General features: G+C 43.9%; 1 protein-coding gene across 3 annotated transcripts in view; it reads left to right on the top strand.

The window, feature by feature from the left end:
- PARD3B (par-3 family cell polarity regulator beta) overlaps positions 1-14,802 on the top strand; it is a 944,975-nt gene that overhangs the window by 911,273 nt on the left and 18,900 nt on the right. For 2 of the 3 annotated variants that reach the window (XM_074364119.1, XM_074364120.1), the window contains exon 23: positions 8,358-13,050. The exons of the other annotated variant lie outside the window; for it this stretch is intronic. In XM_074364119.1, the coding sequence (XP_074220220.1) occupies positions 8,358-8,715 (358 nt within the window). In that variant the 3' untranslated portion in view covers positions 8,716-13,050. Of the gene's footprint in view, positions 1-8,357; positions 13,051-14,802 lie in introns of those variants that run through there. 3 annotated transcript variants of the gene reach the window in all.

The raw sequence follows: 14,802 nt of genomic DNA, 5'->3' as shown, positions 1-14,802 counted from the left end.
CTAAGGGGCAAGTGAAGTTGTTTAGAATTCAGGACCCTACCCTCTCGAACCTGTAGGCCCTCCAAGTCTGACCTTGAAACTGAACTGCTGTCTCTTGCATGACAACTGGACGAAGTCCTCAGTGTTTAGACGTTGAAACTGCAGGACCACTGTTACAACAGATAGAGAGGGAGAGGTGGTTTTAGTGGTCTAACAAATTATGATGATTTGTTTCTTTTGGTTGCCATTCTCTTTAAATAAACCTCTTCCATGGTTAAGAGGACCCTGGGGTAATTATATGCAGGTATCGCTCAAATGGATTTCATGACTTTTTTGCAGCCACTCACAACAGTTGTGGCTTTCCACAAGATTCCTTCTCCACGTATGCCCTCGTGCTGCCCTTTCTAATTGTGCTCAGCACCCATTTTAGAAACCTCATCCCCCCTCACAAAGGAAATTATTTTCGCAGGACCATTTTTAGAGACGATCTCCCGGCATCTGATAGGATGAAACGTTCTTAAGGGCCGTTTTCCAGATAACATCTGCTAAAGGGTTATATAGGATCCCATCCTCAGTGCGCATGCAGTTTGTAAATAACTAAATTCTTGGGTTTGTGGTCACTGTTGGAAAACATGTAAGAAGGAATTAAATGTGGGTGATCAAAATGATGCCTGTCTTAAACTGTTTTAGAAATGCCTTCCGAGCACTCTGTCATTATCATTCCTCTTTCATTTTCTTTGCAAACATCTCCTTGGTGTTAACTAGGGCCAAAAGCATCCGCTGAAAAATCTGCTCCCACTCCAGTTCTTTGCGGAGAGCAAGAGCCCTCTCCTCATAACGCAATGGGAAATGTGAGTGATGCAAGCAGAATTTTTGCCCGAAATTGTTTCTATCACATAGGCCATCAGATGATCATTGTATTTTATGATTCTGTAAAATCTGCAGATATCAAAGCTATGTCATATACACTGCAGAGGGCTCTGCTAATCCTGGCCAACCACATTCATGCTTGGACGAAGGGTGAAGGCCTGGTGATTGGAAACCTGACGCTGAAGGAATTCCAAACACAGGCTAAAAGCATCTCTGTCCACATAACATGGGCAGCTCACGCGCCTGTGAGCATATTCGTTTGTGCTGATCTTTTTGCCATATTTGTAGAAGAAGCAGGGAAGCAAGCTCCAACATCGGCTCTGCCGGTAAATAATCTCCGCGTGGCGTGCGTGAGAGGAGCACGGCTGTGCCAGATGTCGACTTTCTGCCAAGGGGTACAAAATACCTCTCTCAGCACCAGCAGTTTTACATCATTTACTTCCTCCCATCTGAACCCAAATCTGGTCACAGTCAACTGTTACCAAAAAAGGGAACCCATAAAGGCTACCTTGGAAGTTAAAAAATTGTGTTTTGGCTGCTAATAGCACGTGTAGTATTTTATAGTAATTAAGAGGGGTAAGATGCTGCCCTTTGGAGGCTTTTCCTTAAGTTAAGAAATCCATTGCTCATGCCTAAGGTGATGTGCTCATCTTTGCTCGTCAATTCTTCACGGCTCTCACGCTTGTTACTACAGAGCGCGTTTTATGACTGCTGAGCTCGCCCCCTCTCAGAACCAGTGCTCTTCTGGTCACTGGTATGTCTCAGCCGTAGCTGTTTCCCCTGTTATTCTTCAGCTCCACCTGTCCTCCCTCCTCCTAAAGGAGCTGAGCTCACTGGGTGAGAGACAGAGGTGCTTCTGAAACTCACCTTGAGATACATTGGTGAGTCACGATCACTGCTCTCTTGTAAGGGTTTGTCACTGATATCTGAAGAACTGAAGGTTGCAAATACTTTTCTCTTAATAAATTATAGCAGATTCAAAATTTCTCCCTTAATAATGTGGCCCCCACTCCCATCAGTCCCCTTGTTCTCTCTTGGATAGGAGGGAAGGGCACTGAGTTATAGCGGACGGTAGAGAAGTTGGCAGAATCCTAGCTTCTGCCTCTCCTGGGCATGCGTGGCTTGTGTGAAAGCCACCCATCATGTATGTTCCGGTGGAGAGAAGGCTGGCAGGGGCTGTGACAGAGGGGGACTGAACTGCACCTTTACCTCTGGCTCATGTTCATCAGTCCTCAAGCCCAGGTACTAGAAACTGGTGATCACACCAGGTTTTCACCTTTGACATTGTCTCCCTAAGGCTCCGAGACCTGGTGTACTGTATTTTTAAATGCATACATTAAGATATTCCTAGATTATTGTGTTTCTGACAGAAACAAAATTCTTTGCTGGACCATAATAAAACCAGTCCTTAACTGATTCTTGAATAAACACACTTAACCTGCACCAGTTAATCAGTCACGTAAGTCAAGGCAATTAAATTTGAGTCCAAGATTCATTAAGCACCTACTATGATTCAAGTACTATGCAAGACAGCAGAGATAAGACAATCTACTTTTGTTCTTGGCAAAGAAGACAAGTACAATAACCCAGTCCCTGAGAAAGTTTACAACCATTCTATGTTGGACCCATTCCAACCTTTCATTTCAGCCCAACGTCCTTCCCTCCCTCCTTCTTTAAAAATTAGCATCCAGTCATATGTCAACCAATGTCAATCTCTGCCTCTCAATGAGAGTTCACTTTCTCCTTTTATTCCTCTACACACCTAACTATTTCCAGCCCCTACACATACCTGACCTGCTATGGTAACCATGTGTATTTGTGGGGTTTCTCTTTAAACTTTCTTGAACAAAATCAGCATACATTTATGGAGCACCTATGATGTGCAAAGCCTTGTGCTAAGCTCTGAGGGAGATTACCAGATACATGAAACTCAGTTCCTTCCTTCGAGATGCTCTTGTGCAAGTATATAACCAGCCCAAGGCAAGGAGACAGATGAGGTGAGAATGACCTACTGTGGTGAGTGCAGAAGAAAGAGATTTTCTTTGCAGTTGTTGGGAGGGAGGAGATGCGGGGTAGATGAGAGGATTCAAAAGTGCCCCTGCCTCTTCATATACTCCAGGGGCTCATGCCCCTTTGTCTATTCCAGTAAGTAAAGCCACCTCACGCATAGTTAAAAGGCTCTGCCAGTTACTCAGTCCTTCCAATACAGAGCCCTTTCCCCAAAAGGATTGATTATCTTAGCAAATGTAAAAGCATCCCTTCCCTACTTCCATAAAATAGCCTGTTGGTACCCAGGAGCTGGCTCTCTGACCCATTTAGCCTCTGGTTTTCAGCTCTTTTTGTCTGATTAAAAATAGTGATATACTGAGATGGCAAAAAGAGGAAAACTTCATGTAAAGAAAGGAATCCTTATTGCTTCCTCACATGTCAATACCACAGAACTTTGTCCTGTTTACCCTGAATGGTTAACCATCATGATTACACTCATCTATGTGATTGGAGACTGTATGCCTGAGATAGTTCCTACAAATTTTCCAATCAAAATCTGAATCCCTTGGGTCTCCAAAATTGAGCCTAATCAAAAAAATAAAATAGAAAAAGAATAAGCAGTAAAAACAAACAAAAAAAAATTGGGAAAGCAAAACAAAGCAATCTACAGATTTAATGCAATCCCTCTCAAATTACCCAGGACATTTTTCACAGAACTAGAACAAATAATCCTAAAATTTACATGGAATCACAAAGGACCCCAAATTGCCAAAGGAATACTGAAGAGAAAGAACAGAGCTGGAAGAATAACCCTTGCAGACTGCAGACACCACCACAGAGCCACAGTCATCCAAGCAGCACGGTAATGACACAGAAACAGACATGTGGGTCGGTGGAACAGAAAAGAGAGCCCAGAAATAAATGCACAGACTTACGGGCAATCAATCTCCAACAAAGGAGGCAAGAATATACAATGGAGAAAAGCCAGCCTTTTTGGCATTTGGTATTGGGAAAGCTGGACAGCCGCATGTAAGTCAGTGAAGTTGGAACACTCCCTCACACCATACACAAAATAAACTCAAAATGGCTTAAGAACTTAAACATAAGACAGGACACTATAGACCTCCTAGAAGAAAACATAGGCAAAATATTCTCTGATAGAAATCTTAGCAATGTTTTTCTAGGTCAGTCTCCCAAGGCAATATAAATAAAAGCAAAAATAAAGAAATGGGAGCTAATTAAACATAAGCTTTTGCACAGAAAACTACAAAACAAAATGAAAAGACAAGCTACAGAAGGGGAGAAAATATGTGCAAACTATGTGACGGACAAGGGCTTCATTTCTAGAATACACAAACAGCTTATACAACTCAATAACAAACAACCCAATGCAAAACTGGGCAGAAGACCTAAACAAACATTCCTCCAATGAAGACAGATGGCCAACAGGCACCTGAAAATGTTCATTATCACTAATTATTAGAGAAATGCAAATCAAAACTACTAGGAGGTTATCACCTCACATTGGTCAGAAAGGCCATCATTAAAAAGTCCACAAATGATAAATGAGGGTGTGGAGAAAGGGGAACCCTCCTACACTGCTGGTGGGAATGTTATTTGGTGCAGCAATTATGGAAAACAGTATGGAGATTCCTTAAAAAACTAAAAATAGACTTACCCTATGATCCAGCAATCCCAGTTCTGGGCATATATCTAGAGGAAACTCTGTTTGGAAAAGATACATGCACCCCAATGCTCACGGCAGCCATATTTACAATAGCCAAGACATGGAAGCAACCTAAATGTCCATCAACAGATGACTGGATAAAGAAGATATGGTATATACAGACAATGGAACACTACTCACCCATAAAAAAACGAATGCAATAATGCCATTTGCAGCAACATGGATGGACCTGGAAATTGTCATACCAAATGAAGCCAGAAAGAGAAAGAAAAATGCCATATTATATCACATATATGTAGAATCTAAAAAAATTATACAAATGAACTTATTTACAAAACAGAAACAGACTCATAGACAAAGAAAACAATCTTACGGTTACCAAAGGGGACAGGTGTTGGTGGGGGGGATGAGTCGGGAGTTCAGGATTTGCAGATCCTAACTACTACATACAGAATAGATTAACAAGGTCCTACTGTATAGCACAGGGAACTATATTCAAATCTTGTAATAGCCTGTAATGAAAAAGAAAATGAAAAGGAATATATATGTATAATTGAATCAGTATGCTGTACACCAGAAAGTAACACAACATTGTAAACTGACTATACTTCAGTAAAAACAAAGTGGGGGAAAAATGAAATTTTAAAAATACCAATATTTTCATGATGGTTTCCTCAAAAAGTTATAATATAAATATAGGCTTGTTCTTCTTCCCTTAAGTAAATATAGTTCCTGAGTGAGTTTTGTTTTTTTGTTTTTTTTTTTAAGAAAAATACTAACACATACAAATAAAACTCATGGGGCCCCATGAAAAATGAGGAGACTTGAAGTGAGGTAACTTTGCTATCTGGATCTCTGTTTTCATCAGGATCTTCAAAGAAAGCTGCCCCTGGATTTCCCAGGGTTTCAAAGCACGCAGCATCGGTCACTGTGATAAGCATTTCTTAGCCCCCAGAACGGGTTGGGTTTTATGCTGTCCTGCAAGTACTGAATTTCACCCAAATAAAGACACTATGAAAAGGGATATTCAAAATTAACAAAGCTAAAATATTCACCCCCTCTTCTTCCTGATCCTATCAAATTCTGTCATTCGTGAACTGGGCTTTTTTTTTTTTTCTTGTTTAAAAATTGTTGTTTCAGTTTTATTTTTATTTATTTATTTTTAACGGAGGTGCTGGGGATTGAACCCAGGACCTCAGGCATGCTAAGCACTTGCTCTACCACTGAGCTCTATACCCCACCCCAAAAATTGTTCTTTTAAGTGTGTGTGTCTGCACACGCACACACACAATACTCGTAAGCACTTAGTTCTGGTAAGTCAGTGCTCAATTTCAAGCCAACAGTTATTATAAACAGCAGCAGCCCCCTCCCCCACCACAAGGAAAGGAAAATTCTCCCAGCTCTCTTTGAACCTCAAAGAGTGTTTGTATAGGCCAGCTCATTGTTTCTCTTCTCTCTGAAAAATTAGAAAGGATAACTGTTTTGATGAGTTCTACAGAAAAAGACAATTTCCATGATTTCATTTCTTGACAAAGAACAGCTACCTCACTTGCTTTCTGCCGCATGTAAGCAAACTCCCAGATGTAAAATCTCCCCTCAGAGGAAGCAGTGTGGCCCACAGAACGATCCTGAGTTCTGCCCCATCTGTGACGAGTGGCGGAGGGTCGGAGGGAACGCGACTGTCTCATGTGCACGCAGCCTGCACGGTGGCTCTGGCTCTTAGGGTGGCTTCTGCCCCGTCACCACTTGATCTGGGTCGTCTCTCCACAAAAAAAAAAAAAAAAAAAAAAAACACCAAGTCCTGCCTGTCTTTTATAATGTTCTGTTTTAAAAGAGAGGAATCTCCAGGGAGAGAACAGGACCCTGAAAGTCCAAGGCCTGGAATTCTTCCTTTCTCTCTTGCCATTTTAAACAGGAAACATTCATGCTAAGAGGGTCCGGAGGGAGCGCTGGTCGTATGTTCATTTTAAGGCAGATAATGTTTGTGTGTTGCAATGTCAGTGATTTATCCCAAGGGCTTAAAATGAGTGCAGAAAAACCACATGTTTCACTTCATGCAGAGAAATATCTTCTGTAGACTTTGAGAGAAAACATAGGTTAAGGATTTTAAGTGTTTCGGAAATCTCCAACATGAACCAAAAGGAAATAGGAATGAACACAGTGGGGGAGGTGGGGGCTTAAAATATTTTACGATAAAAGATATAATGAATGCTGGAAGTTTTCTAAATAAAAAATAACGTTCTAAAGGAAAGGGAAGATGAAATCCCCATCCTTTATTTCCCAGGGCTGGAGTGACAGAGTACACATTTGTGCTTTATTTGTCATGGGCAATTTAAAATAGAGCAAAGCAAACTGCACTGAATAATAGCAGTTGATGCTATAATAACTTGTATGCAAACAATGTAATTTTTTTATCTGAAAACTCTAACTAAATTAACCCAGGCTCAAGGATCTATCTTTCATTATTATGCATAGCCAAATGAAGACGTTAAAAAGAAGAGTGAGAATTCTGTTGTTCATCCTTATGAATGTGTTCACATGCTGCTTTCCACATGGACCCGAGCTTGGGGCTTGTCAAACCTTCAGTGATTTGGGGAACTTACAGACCTGTTTTCACATCAAACCCTGCAGATTACAGGGTGATTCTGACCCTCACTGACAGTGCTTGATTAACCAGACACTGCTTTCTTATAGCCCTGTCATTTCTTTCAAGTGTTCTACCAGTTTGTACTCTGACATTGGAGAGATTTTCATCATTTATTCTCGTTGCTGTTTTCCTTTAAAAAGAAATAATAAAACGAGGAGTGGTAGAAAGTGGGGAAGATCTGGGGACGGTAGTATGGATACGTGCACAGAAGGTTTATGAGGTTTTAAGAGCTGCAAACAGAACTCATCTGTTTAACCCCAGGCTAGATAAGACGCAGGCATCTGCGCACTGTTTAGAGACGTATTGCTTCTGTTATGGCAAATGAATCAGAAGATGCTTGTTGTCTTAGTAGAGAGATCCAGACAGGGTCGCTTTCTGTTAGTGTTTTTTCTTGCCCTGGACCTTTCTGTGTGCCTACTCATTACACAGTGCAACTCACAGCTGGTTTGGCTTTTCCCAATCTGCTACTGGCCACGTGGTACTTATTGACTTTGCTGTGGAATTGCTTTATATCAAAGTTTGGGGGTAGGTAATTCTAAGCTCTGGGTTGGGAATTTTTCTAGGAACTATAGAGAGCGGAGGGCACACTAATCCACGCAGGGGTGTGACAGAAGCTAACCAGACTCAGACCAAGACTGTGGCCCATGTAAAGAGCACCCCATAGACCAAGGAGAGAAGTATGCAATCCCTGGGAAATTTATAACTCCAAATCATGTGCATTTCCACCACCACATCTATGTCAGGCTTCAGGGCAGTGGAGAAGGCGAGGGGGCAAATGGTCACAGCTTTAACAGAGCCAGACTCTGCCTTGTTTAGGAAACTAGCTTGGTTACTGTAATAAAGGCCAACATATAAACAAGACAGAAGTGTATTTCTTCCTCAGGCACTAGTTGGTCCTGACTGACATGCTAGCTTCATAAGGCTGAGGACCCAGGCTCTTACCTTCTTGTTGCTCTGCCTTCCTCAGCATATGGCTTTCCCCCTGGGGTCTCCAGTGGCCAACAGAAAGGAGCGAAGAGAAGAGGGCCCCTCTCTTCCTTTTAAGGGCCCACATCATGTCTGGTCACATCCCAACGGCAAGATCCAGTCTGTGGCCACGCCACCTGCAGGGCAGGCTGAGGAATGAGGTCTTCAGCGGGGCAGGCGTCTTGGTAGCTTTTGATGTGTCTGTTCTTCTCTTTCCAGGGGAGGACCAGCGGATCCCATAGACTATCTGACAGCAGCACCTCGAGGCCTCTACAAGGAAAGGGAACTTCCATATTACCCAGGGGCTCACCCTGTGCATCCCCTCAAAGGGAGCTATCCCCGCCCCCCGGACCTGAGGGTCACAGATGTCCGGTATCCCCAGTACTACCCACCCCCGCCAGCCCCCCAGCACAAAGGACCCTTCCGACAAGATGTTCCGCCTTCCCCTCCTCAGCACCACAGAGTACCAGCCTACCAGGACATGGGCAGACCAGGGCCCCGAGGGGGCAGCCCAGACCAGTACCCCTACCGAGCCCAGGATCCCCGGCAGAAGAACCCCATGACCGCAGCCGTGTAGCTAAATGCCACCAAGCTCTGCCCAGCCCAGAAAGGAAGACATCTAACATCACCTTAAGGCCTTCTTCCTATTAAGAATTCTCCATGGTACAGATTAGGTTTTTCTCACTGAAGTTGCAACACTCAGCTGCTAATCAGAGAGAAAGAAAGGGACAGGAGTTTGGGGAGGGAAATCAGAAGGAAGAGGAGGGATGGGGCCATAAAAACCATACTGCCTGATATTTGAAATAGTTTTAGAATGGCTCATCTTACTAAGAGTGGCAATTGAACAGGCAAATATCTATGGAGATCTAGAACAGGGCACCTCCCCGGAGCACACACACACACGCCCCGTAGGATTGGCAGCCCAGGGCCATCTCTGGCCGGGATCATCGTCCATTTGGGGGCTAAGCTTCAGCCACCTTATTGGAGTTGTTCAGTCTAGGAAGAGTGGCTGCAAATATGGGCACCCTAAAGGAGTAGTTTTTTTCATTGGGAAAGCAACAACAGCAAACATGACGAGTGATCTTGAAATGTTTTATACCCAGAGGAAGACTGCATTTCTTTACTTGTAGACTTTCTCAGTTTCTTGGTACCACTCATTTGGTATAAGCATTTCACGTTTTCTCACTTTTTATATGAAAGCAAGATGTGAATGCAGTCTTAGTGTCCTGGGAGAACGTGCAAAGCTAGTCAGAGCTTCCAGAAGAAATAAATGTTTTCCATGGACCAATGCAGCAGTCAGGTTAAGAGAACTGAAATTCCCATGGTCCTCACCTTCCTTCCTCCCTCGTCCCAGTCATGATAGCGTGGAGAGATCTGGTTTCAGAGTCATCCCCCAATCTCCTGCCTGTAATTATTGTAAGCAGGGCCTCTACTTTAAGGCTCCCACTTGAGAGCTAAAATGTACTCGGGAAAAAGAGGGTCCAGTGGTTAGGGCGCACAGGAAGCAGGGTTCTGGAGATGCCAATTCCAGACTCGGTACCAAACAGGGCCATCTGCACCTGGAGACGGGGAGGGGCTGACTGTGCTCTTTGGGAATGATAACCAGCAGGTAGTAGATGGTAGTGACTGACTGTGTGTATATATGGGCATGCGTGTGCCTTCACAGGCGTGTGATTGCCAGGATAGAGAATGGAAAATAAAGATGCTTTCTGGAAAGTCTGATGAGGAAGGAAATAAAAAGGAAAAAAAAAAAACAAAAAAAACACCCGGAAAACAGAAGGGAAGGGAGAAGGAGCGTAAAACTACGTCATTCTATATCTGCTGTATTTCATTAACAAAAGTTAGGGCGGGACAAAGGCCAAGGTCTCCAGTTGGGAAAAGAAGGTCTTACAGCTTTGAGAAGCCGAAACTCCACCCTCCAAAACCCGTTACAATTTCTTTAGAACTTTGCAACTATTTTCTACTTATTTCAACAGAACACCTAAAACCTACAACCTGACCCAAAGGAAAACACAAGAGAAGACTGAGAAACAGCAAAGCTTGGGAACAGCAACTTGAATTGTTCAGTGGCTCTTGAAATACTTTAACCCTTTTTAATTCCTTCTTCCTTCCTTCCCTCTCTCCGACTCCGCCCAAAAAAAGTCTTGCGTTCAATTTAAACATATTTTGGCCAAGACTAATATACCTGTGACTGTTAGAATTTTTTAAATTATAGTATTATTGAATATATAGAGTATCTATCTAACCCAGTTTAGGTTTTTGTTTTTGGTTTTTTTTCCTAATTTAAAATAGAGTTCTGTTACCAAGAATGATGCAACTGCTGGTTTTAGACTTGGTGTTATTCACTGAACTTGGAGGGGTATCATTTTCTCAACTACTATTTACTTATGGCCCTCTTGAAAATAGACTGTCAACTTGTTTTTTGCCCTCTATCATCTCCTTAAGCCAAGCACCTTTAGATTCTTTGCAATTTGTGCAAAGAGGTTGAGGATTGGGCCCTGCTCACCTAGGGGTGGGGTGAAGGTGAGCTGTAGGGTTTCCCTGCCAACGTGTTGCAAGCTGCCTTCCCCTCAAGCTAAATAAACCATTAAAAGATAATGATGAGGGAAGTATGATGTGGTCTGAAGCATCAAAAATCAGCTCTTCAGAATGCTCCATAGTTTAACCAAATTTCTGTAGACTATTCGACGTAACCAAGCTAGAAGCTTCCTTCTGGATTAAGGTCAAGATCCCATGAAGGCCAGTGATGTAAGGTGAGATTTTCTGTGTGTTGGAGTGGCCCTTGTAGGAAGGATACATTTTCACCATGTTGCTACCTTGTAAGCATAATATCGCCTGTACTCAGGCTCAGGGTGAGCTGCTCCGAGCAGGGTTTTGTATTGTATACCTACACAATAAAACCGTTGCTAATCCTGAGGGGCAGCCAAAGAGGTGAAGATACTAGTAAAGTAGACCCCCCCCCAAAAAAGATTATAGCAGTTTTCTTTTTTTGATGTGTAACACATGCCCCATTTGACCCTGCCCGAAAGAAGCTAACATTGTGTGTGACAGTCTTCACCAAGCCAAGTGACAATTAAGAACAGCCTGAATGTAAGCTTCATACATGACTGTGTCCCACTCCTCCAGCTGTCACCACCAGAGGTATGGAACTCCTTCCCAGAATTTAGAACAGGTTGTTTAGAGTATTTAGAAGACCCAGCTATAATCAGTAGGTGCCCAGTAGCAGGAAATAGTTCCCTGTTTATTTAAGGCCTTGGAAAAACTCAATCAGGTGTCTCCTTGTAGCTCAGAATGCTAATAGCCCCCCAGAAAAGGTGGCACCCACAGTAAGCTATAGACCCAACAATGTACATCCACTCAGCTCCTGATCTAGCCACTGGGGTATCCGGGCCCTGAAATGATGTGTTCGCCTCAAGCCACTAGATGCTTTAAGGAGCTCTGTTTTTGTCCCTTTTTGCAGCAGTGGAAAGATGAAAGGGAGCATCAGACCACTGAAAAGTTTTAGATGCAGGTGAATTCAGTCCTCTGCAAGGGGTGAAACACAGCATCTCACTGACCATCTCTCTTCGGCTGTGGCAGTATCACTCTTGGTATAATATTGCTTCCCCACAACATCACATCACTGGATGAAAGGCAAGCTCAGAGTCAGGATTCTCTTAAATCGTGGTTGAGTAACAACAAAAATTGGGGTGGGGGGCAGAAATGACTGTGAAGCTCCTTATTCTTAAGATTTTTAGACCTATATGCATTGACCCCACAGTACAGCACAGAGCAAAAATCTTATAATCAAGAGCACAAAGGCAGCCACATACCCACTGTCACCCCACGGAGGAAACTCTGTGCACACTGACTGAGACAGGTTTGAAACTTCACTTTAGCTTTATTTTTGCTACCACTAACAAAATTAAAACATGATTCTTTATTCCTTCCAAAGAATTTCTTGAGTTAAATCTATCTTCGGAAGGAAATCCACCAGACAGTCTTCTGAGTTGCCATGCACAGGGCTGGTACGCACACAGGTCAAGCCTTTAAGAGTGTTTATTCCCTGACCTGTAACCACAGCAATCTTTTTCTTGGGAGGAACATCTTAGCATTTCAGAGGGATCTGGAGAGTTTGGTGTGGATAGGGATGTGTGTCTGTCAAATGCCCATAGGCATTAAACTCTGAACTCCACATGAACGGCCTTCAGATCGTTGCTAAATTGGGTAGACACCCTACTGCTTTCTGAGTCCATAAGCAACAGAAAGTCTAGATTTAGTGCAATCAGACGGGAGAGAGATGGATTCAGAAGCAGCCCACGATAGTATTTCTCTGTACTCCCAGCTCACACCGACTTAAGTGGAAATGATGCCCCAGTGAGACCAGAAAGAGGAGTCTCCATAAGATATCCCTACAAAGTCACCTTTCTGATAAAAAGGAGAATGAATAAGCCTAGAATCTCATATGCAGCTCTGACTTCTAAGGGAAACTCTTTCTCCCTCATGTCCTTAAATAGCAACAGAATCACACACAGCCTGACTTTTAAGGTGGGATTAAGGACAAGCCCAGCGTGGAGAGTGAACCAACCCCCAAGACTGCCCTGACTCAGCTCTTTCAGACAGTGTTATGTTCCATCTCTGCCGCCTGCAGTGCTGTTTACTACTGGAACATAAAAACAAAACCTGCTGTGGATACAGTCACTTTGTCTAGTGTTTTCCTGTGCTTGTATGATACCAAGTCTGTTCATAAGTTCTGAAGATAAATTATGTGAAATCCTATTTTGGCATATGGGGAGGGGTAGAGAATGAATTCTTTACAGACTTTTTCAGATGATCCCATTTGTACCACAGAAAACATTTTGGATGTTGTTATATATGAATATATAAATTTTTTCTTGTTTATTTTGCATTAAAGTAAAGCTTTATTCAGTCAGTAAGAGTCAGAGTCTTGGTTTTCACCACCACCAGTTTGTTTTGGGATTTGATGAATGAGTAGGTTGGTCTGGTCCTGCTCACCCTGGAATGGCAACGTCACAGGGCAGAAGACACAGGGAAAGGGGATCTATCACATGCTGGGTAAACTGGAAGCAGATGCTAAGACGGGGAGGAGTGAGCAGGATGTTTATTTGGGGTGCATGCAGGTTCAACACCCACAAAAGGCAGGGGAAGGAGACAGGACAGGGCAGGGGGAGAGGCGGGACTGCCACACCCTCCAGCTGGGCCTCAGCCAGCTCCACAGAGAATGTCTGAGCTGTGGTGGTCCCGTGGAGTTGTCCCACGTTGGGACAAGGGAGTCGGGCCTTTATCCCCCAGTCTTGGTCTTGGGATGTGGGCTACCCCGGAGGTGGGAAGGAGGTGAGGCCCAGGCCCAGGCAGTTTTGTTCAGGTGGGGCAGTCCCCAAGAGGGCTGCCAGCTGGGGTTCATCTAGGGAGGTGTTCATAGCAGCTGGGAAAGTAGCCCTTCACTCCCGAAGTGGGATGTGGGCGGAGCATCATGGCATCCCTGACAGTGCAACACTGTCAACCCCTCTCTCATGCTGGAGACGTTCTTACCTTGTCTACAGAAACATGATTCTGAGTTGGTTTTCCTTGAGGCCATCCCTGTTTCCCAAGCAACTTGACTGGCTTATTCTCAGCCCTCTCCCCCCTCTCTCCTGCAAGTTCATTCACAGCAAAAGGTTCCAGTGACCATCTCTGGACTGATTTGCTCACGATCTCCAACTCTGATCTGTCTCCGAGCACATGCATTTCCACTTTCCTACTGGACATCCCCACTTGGATTTTCCACAGGCTCTCTGCACGCATGTCCAACCTGAAAACAAGCCTGCTCTAAAGAAACCTGCTTCGCGTGACTCTGCTGGCCAGCGGCACCACCACGTTCACAGCTACAGACCAGAAACCTGGAAACAACCCCGGACTTCCCATTTATGACTCTGCCCTTTCCACACACCCACCCCCATCTGATGAGACGGAAAGCCAGCAATTCCCTCCAGCAGTCCTACCAAATAAGCCCATGCTTCCGGACACCTTGCCAGGCCTTAGTGCCGCCCCCTCCCTTCTCACCCGCCGTCCTCAGTAACCTTCTGTGTGATCTCCCACCTCTTACTGCGCCTGCCTCTGACCCACCTCTATACTATGCAGACCCACCACCTTCCTCGGTAAATAAATCTTACTGGAACACATACACATGGATTCCTTTATATGGTGTCTGGTACTCTTTTCACGCGACAATATCAAACTCTCCTCTGCACTGCCAGAGGAATTTTTCTGAAATGAAGATCTGACCACATTACTCTCTGGGAAGCAGCACAGTCTTGTTAAAAGAACACCTTTGAAACCATGGCGACCTGGATCTAAAATTAGGTTCAACACTAATTAGCTACATAAACTTGGGTAAACTACTTCTCTCTCTAGGCCTCAGTTTTAGCATTTATGAAATGAAACTACTACACGTTTTATGGGGTTTTTAAAGAATTAACCCACACGACAAATACAGGACCTCTGGAGCCAGTATGAACCACCTCCCAGGAGTCAACTGTCCACGTCTCTTCCCAACTCCATGCTCAGTGACGTCACACTGGTAGTTTGAAATAGATCAGGTTAGAAGCATTCACAACACAGAAATTAGCAGACCCTCTGGAGAGCCAGTTGTTAAACATAACCAGCACACCACTGTATAGAACAC

Source organism: Camelus bactrianus, chromosome 5 (assembly GCF_048773025.1).
Source record: "Camelus bactrianus isolate YW-2024 breed Bactrian camel chromosome 5, ASM4877302v1, whole genome shotgun sequence".
Classification (NCBI taxonomy): domain Eukaryota; kingdom Metazoa; phylum Chordata; class Mammalia; order Artiodactyla; family Camelidae; genus Camelus; species Camelus bactrianus.
This window is presented reverse-complemented; position numbering and strand designations above follow the sequence as displayed.